The sequence below is a fragment of the Phascolarctos cinereus genome, unplaced genomic scaffold (genome assembly GCF_003287225.1).
Source record: "Phascolarctos cinereus isolate Bilbo 61053 unplaced genomic scaffold, phaCin_HiC Scaffold_2;HRSCAF=192, whole genome shotgun sequence".
In the NCBI taxonomy this organism is placed as follows: Eukaryota; Metazoa; Chordata; class Mammalia; order Diprotodontia; family Phascolarctidae; genus Phascolarctos; species Phascolarctos cinereus.
In genome coordinates, this window is record NW_027555625.1 from 259,653,573 (window position 1) to 259,669,397 (window position 15,825).

General features: G+C 38.4%; 1 protein-coding gene across 2 annotated transcripts in view; it reads right to left on the bottom strand.

The window, feature by feature from the left end:
• OLFM1 (olfactomedin 1) overlaps positions 1 to 15,825 on the bottom strand; it is a 59,686-nt gene that overhangs the window by 16,604 nt on the left and 27,257 nt on the right. For both annotated transcript variants that reach the window (XM_020981916.2, XM_020981915.2), the window contains exons 3-4: positions 13,120 to 13,275; positions 10,871 to 11,090 (exon numbers count right to left, since the gene is read on the bottom strand). In XM_020981916.2, the coding sequence (XP_020837575.1) occupies positions 10,871 to 11,090; positions 13,120 to 13,275 (376 nt within the window). The remainder of the gene's footprint in view (positions 1 to 10,870; positions 11,091 to 13,119; positions 13,276 to 15,825) is intronic.

Below are 15,825 nucleotides of genomic sequence, written 5' to 3' on the forward strand. Positions count from 1 at the left end.
ATCTTTAAATTCTTATTGCTGACAAAAATGGCCTTGGAGTATTGGGGGAGATAATTTTGGATTTTTTAAAAAGTGTATGATTTTTTTTTTAAAAATGAAGGGTAGGCATGGAAAGAAAAAAAGTGTGAATCAACCATACAACACAAAATTTAGAGATGGAAGTAATCTTAGTAAGAACCTTATCCAAGCTCAGTCCCTTCATTTTACAGATGAGAAAACTAAAGCCTAGAGAAGTTAAACAGCTTGCCAAAAGTGACATAGGTAAATAACAGAGGAAGATTTGAACCCAAGACCTCTGATTCCAAAGGCAAGACACTTCTCTTCACACTGTATCATACTATGTCACTCAGTGAGAACCAGGGACCACAGGAAAAGGACCTATTATAGGATTCTTTCTCCTGGAGGAAACCCCCTCTTGCTTCTTTTTAAACCTTTGGTAGGCTGTTTTTCTGCCTTTAGCCTTCAGTCTAGACCTGAATACAAATGGTCCAAGTCAGCATTGCATCCTTACCAGAAGCTCTCATTAGTGTGTGTACATAATAGTATGTAAAGTTCAGAGAAGATCAAGGATCTGTGGGAGAATTGTAAATTACACCTCACTCAACTGCCATTCAATTTGTACAATCCCTTTAAAGCCCCTCCCACCTGCCAAGCTCCATCCACTGACAAACAAGAAGGGTACCAAATACACTCCATTTCTCACCTGCTCAGAACCAGATTTCTGCTACAGCTTCCCGCCCACCCCCATTAGAAAGAGAAGGGGATATCTCTATTAAATAGCCTCTCATGAAACCTAGCAAGAGCTCAAAGCTCAGGGCCCTAAACCAGGACCTGCTATAACTGCTTCCTGCATTTCAAGTTAGAGAGACAGATTTGCCCAAGACAAGGGTGTTGATGAAGTGGCATCTAGAAAGAAGTCAATTCCGAGCACAATCAGAATCAACCTTTGAACCCAAATGCAAATCAAATTATCTTTTTTTTTCAAGTTAAGAAAAAAAATGAGGGGCAGCTAGGTGGCACAGTGGATAGAGCGCTGGCCATGGAATCAGGAGGACTTGAGTTCAAATACAACCTCAGACACATAACACTCACTCGCTGTGACACTCTGGGAAGTTATTTAACCCCAACTGCCACACACACACACACACACACACACACACACACACACACACACACTAATAAGTCATCTCTCCAAGCTGTTGTTTCATAGCTAGAGGGTTAATAAATAAATAAAATTACCATATGATGTGGTGTAGTGGAAAGAACACTGTTTTGGGCCCAGAAGACCTGGTTTCAAATGTTAGCTGTGCTGCTTGTTCTCTTGATGACCTTACACAAAGTACTCAGCCTCTCTGGACTTGAGCTTCTTCATCTATAAAATAGCTTTTCTCTCTCTCTCTCTCTCTCTCTCTCTCTCTCTCTCTCTCTCTCTCTCACACACACACACACACACACACACACACACACACACCCCAAAACAGCTTGTGACAAATGTTCAAAGATAAAGTCCTTAATGCTATGTTGAGAACTGTCCTTGGTACCTGGTCACTTGACAGTGTTCTCAGGGAGTTAGACCAATGCTGGTCTTTCCCTATTCTATCCCTCCCTAAAGTGGGAAATGTGTGTGTGTGTGTGTGTGTGTGTGTGTGTGTATCTATATCTATCTATCTATCTATATCCATACACACACACACACACACACACACTATATATATGTATGTTTCCTTTCAGTTTGAAATCCTATGATTCATGATTGATTCATATATTTTTTTCCATGCCCAATCTTCATTTTGAAAAATAAATACATACTTTTTAAAATGACCCTCTCCCAATATACTACAATGTAATTTTAATCAGCAACAGGAACTATTGCTTAGGGATTGTTAAGAACAGAGCTATAAATTAACCTGTTTAACCAAATCTTTGATTTGGTCACTGATCTCTTCAATATCTTTGGAAAAGATGTGAGGCCCAGTTAAGCAAGGAAATTTTAATCTCATTTGATTCTGAGGCTCATGTCTGTCCACAACAACTGATACCAATTTACCTGTACAATTTCTTCCACATTTTCATGGTAGACTTTCTGTAAAAGGGGGCAAGAATTTGGAGACAGATGAAAAAAGGAAGATTATCTAAATAAATACAAGAGATATGTTGAATTTGGGTATAACTAATAAATGACTGGGAACCTCAGGAGAGGGTCTAGTTTGAGGAACATCTCAGATTAGCTCTTTCTCCACTGAGCTGTCCAAAGTGATAGAGCTACACTGAGTATTTTAAGAGAGAAGGAGGAGGACACATATTTTGGGAATCACAGGAGTCAAACTCTACATTCTGTCTATGTGAGTCATTTCCTCTCAGTCCTATTAACCTTGGGAAGATCCCAAGGCCATATGGGCAAGTCAGCATCTGCTGAGTACAAACAAACAGAAAAAGGGAATTCATATCAACTATAAGAATATGGGGCTATAAACTCTCCTACAAATTCACAGAATCAGTTCATATAAACTTTGCTTAGGGAGGGGCTACTCAGGGAGATGGCAGCATTGACCTAAAAATGCTTAAATCCTTAACTATTTCCCTTTCAAAGAAACTTTCCTTTATTGGCTAGATGTATGTTCTCTCTATGTGTTGCTCAGGAAATAAATCTAATCATGAACCTCCAAAGGGTTCACTAATTTGATATCCTCAGGAAAAAAAATAAAACTCTGCTCTTTACTACATTCTCACCCTGAAGATAATACTTTTTTCCCATTAAACACAATTGCATGAACTTCCAGCCATCTCAATTTTCGTAATTCCTAGAGCAAATAAAGCCTGTCTCCATCCCCCATTTTTTATCTGTCTTTCTGTCTCTATTCTCTGTCTCTGTCTCCATCTTTGTCTGTCTGTTTCTCTCTCTCTCTCTCTCTCTCTCTCTCTCTCTCTCTCTCTCTCTCTCTCCCTCTCTCTCTCCCTCTCTCTCTCTCTCTCTCTCTCTCTCTCTCTCTCTCTCTCTCTCTCTGTCACACACACACACACACACACACACACACACACACACACACTTTACAACTGGTAAGAAATGGCCTTGGTGTCTGGTCACTCAACAGCATGTTCAGGGATCAAGCCACTGCTGGTGTTTTCCTATTCCATCCTTCCCCCAAGTGAAAAGGAAAAAAAGCAGATTAGCTGATTGACCTCCAGAATAACCTTTTTCCTGTCTCCCTACCTTTGTTCATGTTGTTCTATATGCCTGAAATGCCATCTTAATTTACCTCTGTCAGTCAAAATCCTACCTATCCTTCAGGTACTGATCAAATAAGACCTCCTATCTTGTTAATCCTTTTAGCCAGAAGTCATCTTTTCAACTAAACTCTTATAGCACTAGGACTCACAGCAGTGGTCACATAGTGACCCATGTGTTTATCATATATATATATATATATGCATGTTCTTCGAGATGTCATATACCATAAGATGTCAAGCTCCTTGAGGACAAAAACTATATTTTGCATCTATCTCCCTATTTTTCTACACCATTTAGCATAATGCCTTGAACATAACAGCAGCTCAATAAATATTTGCTGAGTAATGGAAATCTTCCTCACTACAAAGAAAAAGGTATTATAGTTCAAACAAAAGTCAGCATTTCAGCAATACAGAATTTCAATGTTTTTATAATTCTTTTACCTCCTTATATGTTCCAGGTTTTATGTCAAAATGTGTGTGGGGTGTGTGTGTGTGTGTGTGTGTATGAGCACCTACACCATAGCAATGAAGCAGGAGAAAGGAAAATGAGAGGCTTAAAGAAGGGTCAGAGGCAGTCTGAGAAAGGGAGACATAACACTCCAATCTCAGACAGAAAAGCCTAGTCTCAGCTGAAAGGGGGCTTCTTGTAATCATATTTTGTCCTTTGCTACTTCCCTTACCTGCCCAATTCTGAACCCACTCCAACAAATGAGGAGAAAGAGGAAGCCCAGGGCAATAGAAGGCAACTTAACAACATTCTGGCTACCAGAGTTTGGGAAGTCTTTGTAAATGTCCTTTCTTAAGCATGGCATTTGAATGGCTCCAGATGAAGATGACCTGAATATAGACTGAGTAGATAGTTACCCAGGGACCTTCAAAACCCCTCCATTTAAACACACTGGGCTTTAGATTTCACCATTTGGGCTCCACTGTCCTCTTCCAAACTCTTTTCTCAAAAAAAATTTTTTTTCTTGGGAATAGTCACACAAAGTCACAAATACGTCAGTGTAAATAAATTTACCAAAGGCTTTTTCTCCCATTCAGGAGAGGCTGTGATAGTAGAAAAACATTTGAAGGTGGGGAGTGTGTGAGAAGACAGAGAGGAAGAAGGTAGACATGGTAAGTAAAGGATGAGATGTACAAGACAAAATTCCCCACTCCCCAATTTTGCCCAGGGCCCCATTGTGCTCCATTAGTCTTTATACTGGACCATTTCCTTGGGTCACTTGTATTTTCCTGGAAACCACTGATTCAGGAGTAAATAAAGGTAAACTTCACATATTCCATTTCACTATCCTATCTACATTGTTGTCCACAGGCACAAGGTTGTCAATGCTGAACTGCGTACTTATTTTTGGTTTTCAATCAAATCTGGTTTCAGCCAAAGCCTTCTAGAACAATCAAAAGGGTTTTTTTTTAATTCCATAAGAAAGAAGCAAAGACAAACTTTACATATTTGGTTCAGAATGTGTCTTTTGTCTTGATTAGTCCAAACAAAAAAAGAAATCTGAGTTGTCTTTTCACTACCATATAATACATTTAGAGCTGGAAGAGACCTTAGAGATATAATCCAATTTCCTCATTTACACAGAGGGGAACTTGAAGCCCAAAGAGGTTGACATGAATTACCCAAGGGCCATACAGGGAGTAAGTTGCAGAGGCAGGATTCAAATCTAGGCCTCATGACACCAAATCCAAAACTATTCCTAGTATATTTTTCTCCCACTACATTAAGCATAGAAGAAAAGGTATCTTCATTCAACTGTCCATCACAGAGTAGAAGATGGATGATTACTTGTCAGGAGTCTACATGGAAAATTCTTATACTAGGTGTGAAGCTAAATTAAATGACCCCCAAGACTCCTGTCTTTTCTAAGGTTCTAGTATTCTAGAACGAAGATTCAAAGATACTATAACCTTCACATATCAATGACTGTAATAGCTATTCACAACAGAGATGGTGCAAATTAGGGAGGAAAAGAAATACACTGAAGTTAGTAACTTTGCATAGTGACCCCTCAAGGAACATTGAAGTTGATTTTAACCATGATCCAGATACTTTTGAAAAGGTATCCAAGGTAGCCGAGAAGGAACAGAATTGTCTGAATACAAAAGGCCAGAAAGAACATGCTTGAGGTCTAAATCAATGGGCTAGACATAGAGGCCTACCTAAAGATGTACTTAATTTCCCCAAAAGAGGTATGATGATCAATAATCTCAGCTCACCTAAGTCACTGGACTACCTTACTAGACACCAACTCCTCAGGAAAAGTAGTCAATAACTACCTGTCCTCTCCATTCAGCCTTTTGTATTCCTGTTGAGTTTGAGGGATATTGTCATACAGAAGGGTTAAGGATGAAGTTATTTCAAATTCATAGACTTAATGATTTTTGAGTTCTCTTCTAGCTCTAAATCTCATGATCCTTTATGATCCTATGTCTTCAGCAGGGGAAAAAATGTTCAGGACCTAAGAAGATCATCATAGGATTTAGAGCTGAAGAGATCTTAGAGGTGATTTGGTCCAATTCCTCCCTTTGTTTTACAGATGAAAAAATTGAGCTTCAGAGAGACTGAGTTACTTTCCCAAGGTCTCACAATTAGTAAGCAGTAGACTAGGTTTCAAACCTCTATCTTCTGATTCCAAATCCTGTAGTCTGGCCACAAGATTATAGATCCTAACCTCTTATTACATAAAACTACTCATAAAAACTCAGAACAAATGGACAGAAATATGGCTTCTAGGAATCAATCTGATAAAGTAAAGGGCGATGTTCAGCACTTAGGATTCAGGAGGTAGATTCTGAAACCAGGTACACCATGATCTTCTTTTTATCCTATGTGGGTAACCAGTCAGACCAAAATGAACTGGATTAGACTTTCTCAAAGGCCTTTTCCTATTGACTGACTAGCCCTGATGGAGCTGAAGGATAGAAGTTCCTTCCTGTTTACTTGGAGGGCAATGCAGTATATTAAAAGGGGTCTAGATCCAAAGTCAGAGTACTCCACCTCTGTGACTTACTGCCTGTGTGACCTGAAGCAAGGGCTCTCTTGGCCTTAATCAAATGAGATAACATTTGTACAACAACTGGAAAATCCTAAAGCTATAAATGTTAGGAAAGAAAGAAGGAAGAAAATGAAGAATGAAACAAACATTTATTAATCAACTCCTCTGTGCCAGACACTACGCTCAGTGCTTTAAGAACATTATGTCGTTTAATCCTTACACCAACCTGAGAGGTAGGTGCTATTATTATCCCCATTTTACAGTTGAGGAAACTGAGGCAAATACAGGTTAAATGACTTGCCCATGATCACACAGCTAGTAAGTACATAAGGCCAACATTATTACTGTTGTTATTTAGTTTTGTTATGCTGTTTTGTCTTGTTGTTATGCTGTTGTAAAATGAGTGGACTGAACTCTCTCTGAAGTCCTTCCCAGATCAAAACCTATGATCCAAATGAAATACCAAGTCTAACCACCAGTCCCAATGCAATACTCAAGAGCTAAACTATTCTTCCTTTGCAGCCCTCACTTACTTTTCTTATTAGAGATCTAAGAAATTAGTTTCAGATGACCCCTCCGCATGAGAGTGAATAATGGAGACGTTAAGGCAAAGTATACTTTGCTGCTATTGTATGGTTAGGAAAGATGCCACTTTCATCAAATTGAAGGACTGATCAATCAACAGGCTCATAAGGAGCTCCCCAGTTAGCAAGTACTTTGCAGCTAAGAAATCCCCTGATATTAGACCTGACGTTTTGGTTAAAACATTTGATTGCTGACATAAAGGAATCCACTACTAACCTTTATCACAAGACCTGAAGTCCTGTATTGTGGATTTTTTTTCTTCTGTCCATTATAGGAACCTACCTTTCACCATTTCAAGAACATTGGACATCAGGGAGCACCATCCCGCCCCCCCATCTTAACCTTCTGGTTGGCAAAGAACCCACTGGTCAACCAATTAAAGAGCTGCTAATACAGGTGACTCTCTTTTTAGCCTTTGAGAGTACACCCTGTCTATGGGGAGATGTTGCAGCTAACACTCCAGGTTCAGAGATATGAAGTCCTTAGGGCAAACATATTTTCCCTTTCTGTTCAACATGCTTAAGAAATTAGAGCAATAATAGGAAAAATATAAGAAAATAGATCCTTTTCAGAGAAGAAATTCAAGAGACCTCTTGTTGACCTCTTGTTTCCAAGACTATAGCAAATGGCAGTTTCCAATTTGAGTCTTTGGTTCAGCTTATTAGATGAAGTGTAAAATCCCTGGATAGATGGTCATTTTTTAAAATGGAAACAGAAAAACAAATTCTACCATCTACTATTGATTTTTTTCATATATGTGTATATAACAGGGTCAAGAAGTATCACCAATATCGACCTTAAGAGAAGTTGAAGAAAAAAAAGAAATACAAAAAAGACTTAGTTAAGAATAAGTTGGTTCACTGCAATGAATCTCTTTCTTGATTATGTTACACCAGGGAAGGGAGCAGCAATGCTCCAAGACTAAGAAATCTACAGTCAGACTTTGCCTCAGCTAATTCTGGAGGCACTTGAATGAGTCAAGAGTGGTAGGGAGGTGGCAGCAAATAGCTTTGCAAGTAACCTATTCACTAAGCAAGGCTATAATACTGGGCCACTTATAACACTCATTTCCTTTGTCATGTACCCCTGGTACACTTCTTAGTGAGGAATCCTAGCTAGAAAAGTGTCCCACAGTTATTTGTAAAGCTAAAATGAGTATCTCATATTACTATCATTTGGAATTTTTTTGACACTTGGGTTCTGAGGCCATTGAACCATAAAAATTGGATGCAAGGGGAAGAAAAATGAGTGAAATCCTCCCAGTTCCAGAGAATTGATGACTGGTGGAGGTGCCATTGGCCAAATTTCAGTTCTAGATGTTATATCTAATTCATCTCTGGGTTCTTAGTGCTGGGTCTAACTAACTATGTGTTCTTAAATGAGTTATTTCATTTCTTTTAGCCTCACATTTCCCTTCTTCCAAAGAAGAGTTATAATCCACATCCTACTTAAATACTAAATGTTGTTGTTGTATGAGGATCAAGAGATTGTTATTCTGTTATCACAAAATATCAGACAAATAAAAGCACTTGCTTCCTTCTTCCATCACTTCAAAGGCCAGTGTTTTAAAGCTGTTCTCCATCTTAGTCATTGAAAGGTTGACACAAGATTCAATATTTAGAGCTGGAAGGGACCTCAAAGATCATTTAGTCCCACCCATTCCATTTTAAAGATGAGTAAACTGAGGTCCAGAGAAGTCAAGAAGCTTGCCCATGCTAACAGAGCTGGGATTTGGAACTAGATCCTCACCCTCCAAATCCATTGATCATTCTACTGCTTCATGCATATTTCATCAGATCTCCTAGAACAGCATAGGTCACATGTTTGTACAGTCTTTGATTTTCAGCAGCATTTTATAATTCATATGAAGTTCTAAGAGAGGTTTTAGACTAGGATTATGAAATGTAGATATTCATGTATATTGCTATAGCTGAAAGGGTTAAAAAAGCATAGGGGCCATTTCAATCTCTGTTTTTTTTCCCAAACCAATCCTTTCAGCAATCCATGGGTAAGCACGTGGGAGTCCCAAGATCTTAAACTACAAAATATATTCACACGAATATCTAAAAATAGGTCCCAGCACAGATGGAACAGCCATGCATCATCCTGAGAGGGACATTTTCCCAAGTTGGAAAAGTCCTTACATTTTCACCATCTGCAACTTTTATTCTGCTATTCTCTATTTGTGTTGGTCATTGTATTTCTGGGTCATTTGGGGGGTTCTATGTTCCCCAAATTTGCCTGCCCCATAGTTAAAGTGGCAAAAATGTAGAAAACTGCCCACTTGTGAAAGAAAACTAAATCCTTATTTCTCAAAGCTAAGAAAGAGACAGCATTGCAAGCCTAAGTGATTTCTATAAAGATTAATCTTTAAGGAGATTAATAAAATGCATTTCACATGGGGACATGAAGTCACAGCAGTAAGCTCTTTCTCCAGTGGAAGTCCAAAGATTATACCTCAGATATAACCCACAATTCCTTATTTTAGATATGCCTATAGAATCATAGGACTTTAGGCTTGATCTTTGAGGTCACTTAGTTCAACCCCTTTATTTTACTTTTGGGGAAAGTGTACTGTCCAGAAAGTCATTTGTGCAAAGCTACCCAGTTATTGAATAGTACAGTTGGAAACAGAACCCAAGTGTACTGATTTGTAGACTAGGGCTTCCCCCCCCCCCCAATTACACTACATCAAAGGTATTTATTGTAACTTTTTTATAATATGAATACACTGATTTTTTTTTCAGAGATGAGATAATGTTCTGTAGATGATAAAAACTAAAACTAATTGTAAAGTAAAAGACTGCATATCTTATGATATTATACATATCTTATACTAGGGAACTGAAAATATTATGGCTTTTCTATCAAACGCATCTTCAGTCTTTAGCGTGTGGGCTTTTAAAAATGAATAAATGAAAGGGATATTAAAAACAAAATGCCTATTCATGAAACAATATTTTCTTCAACCCTACTTTCTTTACTGTTGTGTGTATTCTGTCTCCCAGTTGACTAGTACCATAAGAAGTGTCCAGAAATATTCTAAAATTAAATGTTCCCTCTGGATATATTTAGCCACTAGGTAGGATATTTGGGTGAGAGTAGGGTAACTGATTGTATGAGAAGAATAAGAAGACAGTTAAAACGCTAAAGGAAGCTTCATTACAAAGTGCGACACCCTCCCCCCAACAAATAGGGAAATAGAAATGAACTAGCACCTTATCAATATGATCTCATGAGTAGGACATATCTAATCTTTACCAAGACTAAGACTTCACTAAGAAATCCATTGGAATTTTATATGTGCTCCTTAAAGGTGATTTCAGCAGTTAACTTGCCAAGATGGTATTATAGCACTCAACTGGAAAGTCAATAATGCAAGTGGGTGTTCAATCAGAAGGAAGAATGAAATTCAGTCCACTAATTTTGGGGATGCTTCTTGGAAACAATTGACCTTTTTTTCTTGCACACTGATGTCACTTACATCTAAACTTTCTTAGATCATGCCTCACTTCCTGGAAGTGAGGGAAACTTCCTATTTTCCTAAAATAAAATTAAATGTTTCCTGTTACTCTTCATAACCAAATGATGCTTAATTCATTCTCCTTGAGAAAGATGACTAAAATTGTTTCTCAAATTGGGAAAACTACAGTCAGTAAGTGGTGTGTCTCTCTTCCTTTGTGTTAATTTTATACCCTATAGGCCCATCTTCTATATTCATAGACTGTTCAAAATACATGCAGCATGTAATTTATGCCCTTACTCTTCTTTCTAAAAGATATATAACTAACTAAAGACTGTGCTAGAGACTGTCCACTAGGCTTGGCATAATGTTTGGAAACCAAAACTCAATGAGTGGTTACCATATTTCACTCTCTGGAGAAGATGGCCTTGGGAAGACACCTGGGTTTGCATAATGGTGGGAATACAGTATGGCTTTGCTAAAGCCAGAAGGGAGCTATCCATTTCAGCACTACTATCTCTATCTGTGTAATTCACTATACGTGGGTGGGAGGTGAGCCTGTCCCACCACAGGGTTCTGAGCCTACCTAATTTTTGCATGCATGCACGGAGCCTTTCTTCAAGATTTGACACTCTGCTCTGAAGTTCATCGTAGTCATAGGCGCCAATCTCCTCTTGCAGCTCGTTAAGCACTGACGTCAGATTCTGGACCTCCTCTTTAAACTGCAATACCAATTTGGCATCGGCTTTGTACTCTTCCAACACTGGTATCAAAGGCCTAAGTTCATCCATTTTCGTTTTTATTGCCTGCAAGGTCAAAATAAGCTTGGTTCAGTGCGATGCGTGCAAAAATTTGTAACACCCTGACTCGTCCTGGCTTCTCCCTATGTGAGTGCAAATGTGAATATTCCCCATTTTATTTTATTTTCATTTTTGGTCCAAAAGATGAATTAGAAAGAGCATATTAAAACAGTCTACAGAACACCAACATATTTGGGAAAGGTCTTTATTGTCAGTTTTGAATGCAACATCTTAGGGTTACATGCTTTAGATAACATACACAAAGTACTTTTTTTTCTTTTTCAAAAAAAAATGCATTGACAAGGGTCCAAACTATTCATGAAATGCATCTACAGTCACATGCAAAAGGAAGACCTCAGTTGGATTCAAGATTCCTTAATGATATGGTGCTAATTATTTGAAAATAATAATAAAATGCATGGTGCAAAAAGCTCTCTGGCTCTCTTTCATGGTTACATGGGAGTGAACTGCTTCTTCAGTCACTGCGGCATTGAAAAAACTCTTTTAAGTTAGCCCTGTAAGCAAGAAAATGAAATACTGTTGAGGAGCTAGCCCACTAGCCTGCCTTTCTTACACAGATAGCCATTAATAAACAAATATTCTTATGGTAATAATAGAAGAAACTCACACTTAAATGCTGGAGTTAGCAGAAACAACCTGCTGTCACAGTTATTTAGAATGTCCTCAGAACATTTAGGCTCAGATTTTTTAAACCTTTTTATGCATGCTAAAAAGGCAGTGGTAGTTATCTCTCTTCCCCAAGACCCACCATCACGATAGCCTTGTGGCCCCAAGAGTTTAAAGTAAAAAAGATCATGTTCTGAGACAGCAGCTAAGTGAAAAATTGCTTTCTCTGACCATATTTGCTATAAATACACATGCATTTAGTGAGCCTGATCCTACGCCTAAGAAGAAAGTACTCTTCTCTTTTGGCAGGTGCATAAACTTTCACTGGTCAATCAGGTCAATAGAGTTCCATCTTTCTTCCAGTCTAAATCAATAACATACCAGAGACCTCAAAGAAGTTCATTCACCTCCAAAAAGAACTCACTCATTTCTCAGCGAGATCAGGCCCAATATTGTATTATTTGCTACATGGGTTTATCATTTAATTATCTGTTCATTCCATCTATTTAACATGCAGTTTTTTAGAAAGTTATTTCTTGCTTCATGCAGAGATTGCAAAAAAAAAAAAAAGAGTCCAAGAAGAATAGCAAGACATATACGGTGGGGGAAAGGGGAAAGACAGAAACAGGACACACAAGCAATTTTCAATCAAGAATGACTGCCAAAAGAAAGCTACCTCTCCAAATGTGGACTCCTTAATTTAAATTAAGGTACATATATGCCTTATTTGAGGTATATATGTATTTCCCATTTTAAATAATATTGAAAGATGTATAGCTAGGAAGGGCTGGAAAACAGCTCCCAATCCTGAGCTATCTGATGACAACGTACCACTTACCTATGAAAATAGGAAAGAGCTTTCCTGATTACCCTGTAGGATAATAATTCCTCTCTGCTTTCTGCAAAGCTACAATATACACTGTCAAACCTAAATTAGGTCAGGCATTAAAATCCATGCTATATTATAGCCATTCCTGAGTGGGATCATCAAGTAAAATAATCCCTTCAGCTCCCCTCTTTATGAAAGTGAGTCACCTAAAGGGGAATGACAACTAAAGATAAAGTTATTTCACTGAATTACAATACCCCCATAAGTAGAACAGCTCAGTCACGAGGATCCTGTGATTCCAGACTGGATCTGATTCAGGTGATCGTCTAGTGAGTATGTATCAAGGGCTTCTGGTAAATGTTGCCCTTTTCATTACTTCCCCATGTGGACCAGGGAGGAGAAGGTCAAAACCTGAACCTTCTCTATCTTAACACTCACATGATTTGGAAGGCTCTTTTCTGGGTCACTTTCTTTCATCCCTTTCTCCCCACAACCATTCCCTATTTCTAGAGGAAAGAGGAAAAAAGCAAGACAGGAAGAACAAGCAGAGCTCTGGGAGAAAGAGTTGGAAGCACACACCTTAAACTGCCTAGCAAGATGTTGCTTGTGACTCTCTTCCACTTGCTTGAATTTGGACTCCAACCCTTTCATCTGGTTTTCCATCTTCTCCACATATTGTAAATCTCTCTGGGTTCGCCTGTCCAATACTTCTATTGATTGAGACATGTTTTGCACCTGTCAAAAAGGCAAAAGGTCTGAGAAAAGAGCTGTAATGGCGGCCAGAAAACATAACTGGCTGTATAATATATGACAATGACCTTTTCCATTCAGTCAACAAACTAAGAGCATAAGCAGCACATGCATTATTTACTAGTTAATCACACACATCTGATATTGTTATGACCAGGAACTTGAAAACATCACAAATTGGTTTGGTAAACATTTTGGTCTGTCATACTTGGGAAAATAATCTGACAATCAGGAATGCAAATAGACCTAATAGTCAAGTGTAAGATACATAAGCCCCCATTTCCTCTTTGATTAGTCCGTTGCATGCAAGAGATTCGTGTTTGCTGATTTATTTATTTATTTATTTATTTATTTATTTATTTATTCATTTATTTATTTATTTATTTATTTATTTATTTATTTATTCTGTAGAAGAGAATCCAGTTTAGCAAACATAAACATCTAACAAAGATGAATAGTGTTGTGGGGTATGTTTTCTCCATGTACAAATCCTGTTTATTTTTTAATGTACACTGAGTATTTCACTGCTTAAGTGCAGGATGAAGAAGCAAGGAAAAAGATGATATCTTCACCATTTATGTATTAGGATTCTTCACCACCACCACCACCACCACCACCCCTTTTTCCTCCCTGCCCCCCCTACACATCCTGCACAGCATCTATCACGGAACACAGTATCATAGGCACATGACTACTCTGCAAGCATACATACTTGCAACATAAAGTCAAGAATCCATCAGCCAGGCAAATGAGGAATTGCTGCATTATACCTTTATAGGCAGATTCAAATCTAGCCTAGCCTCAAGTTGGAACTTTAATATTAAACAGGATTCCAGAGAGCTTAAAAGAAAAACAGTTCTCCTGCAGCCACTTGCTAACACATTTATTTTCAGGAAACTGGCACATGCGTGAGGTTCTTTTCCAGGCTGTGTGGAGTCAGAATTAAGTCTGGGATTGCTAAACCAGCGGTTGGGTCATTCTGCCAGAATCTCATCCAATTACTAAGAAAGATGCCTCCATAATGACAAGCCATTTGCCAAATGCTTGTTTATAATCTGCACTGAGCTTAAAGATGCAACCCTTTTAGGGGCCAACATTCTTTCTGCCTTGGCCTTCTTGCATGCGGCCAATGACAGTGCTTATAGTTTCCTTTCCCCATCTTCTGTTCTTTGCCTCAGCACATGAAAAACAAATAAGCTCTTGACTGAAAGAAAGCAGGCAAATATCTCCAGGTCAATGGCAAATGCATGGCCTTTTCTGGACGAGACAATCTGTCTTGCAAACTTGACTCTTTTTAACTAAATTTTGTTCATATTACTTTGGAAGACCATAGGGGTGATGAGGATTTCTTCCTGTTTTTTTTTCTCCCAAAAGTAGTTTTCTCCCAGTTATCCCAAAGCAGGTATATTTTTGTTTTGTTGACCGACAAGTTCCATATCTCTTTTTCAACTGACTTATCCAAGGACCATAAATTATTCCAGCATCTCCACTGAGAATAATTGCCCTGGAGGCGCGTGGCATAGTTGGAAAGACTTAGTGTCAGAATACCTAGGTTCAAGTTTTTACTCTTCCATTGACTAGCTGTTTGATTATAAACAAATGACATATCCTCTGAACTTCACTTTGCTTATCTATAAAACAAGGCAGTTCAACTTTCTAAGATTCCCTTCAAACTCTAGCATTCTGTTACACTGAATGCTGTCTTACCTGTAAGCCTTCCCTGATTTCCCTCAGCTAGGAAGGATCACTCCTTCCTTTGAGCTCTAGTAGAATATTTTGCCCCTCATACAGCACTCATCCCATACTACTGTATATTACAATTATCTGTGCCTTCTCTCTATTAAATTAAGTCCCTTGAGGACTGAAATGGTGTCTACTTGGGGTTTTGTGAAATAGTTTGCACACAATAGGTGTTCCAGAAATGTTTGTTAGATGGATGAATGGAGCCCTAGAATGAAAGTAAATGATCACCTTGGGGGGAAAATTTCCCTCTCTTCCTCATCCTAGAGAAAATAAATAAAAATGGTGAATCAAAACAAAACTCACCCATTGGATAATACAACCTTGGTCTCAGGCATACAAATACAGTGCCTAAAAGCCTGGGTTTCAGAGTGGACTGGCTGCTGGCAAAGCTGATTGGCAAATCATAAGTGCAAACCTGCCTCATCATGTAAGATTTCTGTCAGGAGACTACAAAGAAGAAATGGGGTTTTACTCTCACTAGGGAAGAGATTCTTTGTTTCTTAAAAATGCCAGTAGCTCAATTGCATTAAAGCAGGATAACTATTTCACTGAAATTTTTCCTGTCCTCCTCAAAACCCTCAAGATTCTCCATTTTAGCCCATTTGAAGCATATTCCTAAGCATATGTATGAAGGATCTATGTCTCATCAGCTTGAGAAATTCCCAGTGTGGCAGCTCTCCACACATATAAAAAGCAACTGATCTGTCACTTAGGGGTGGATCCTAGGGAGTTGTCTAAGGCACGTAGGAATTACATGACTAGCCCCCTGGTTATATATCTAATATCAGGTGT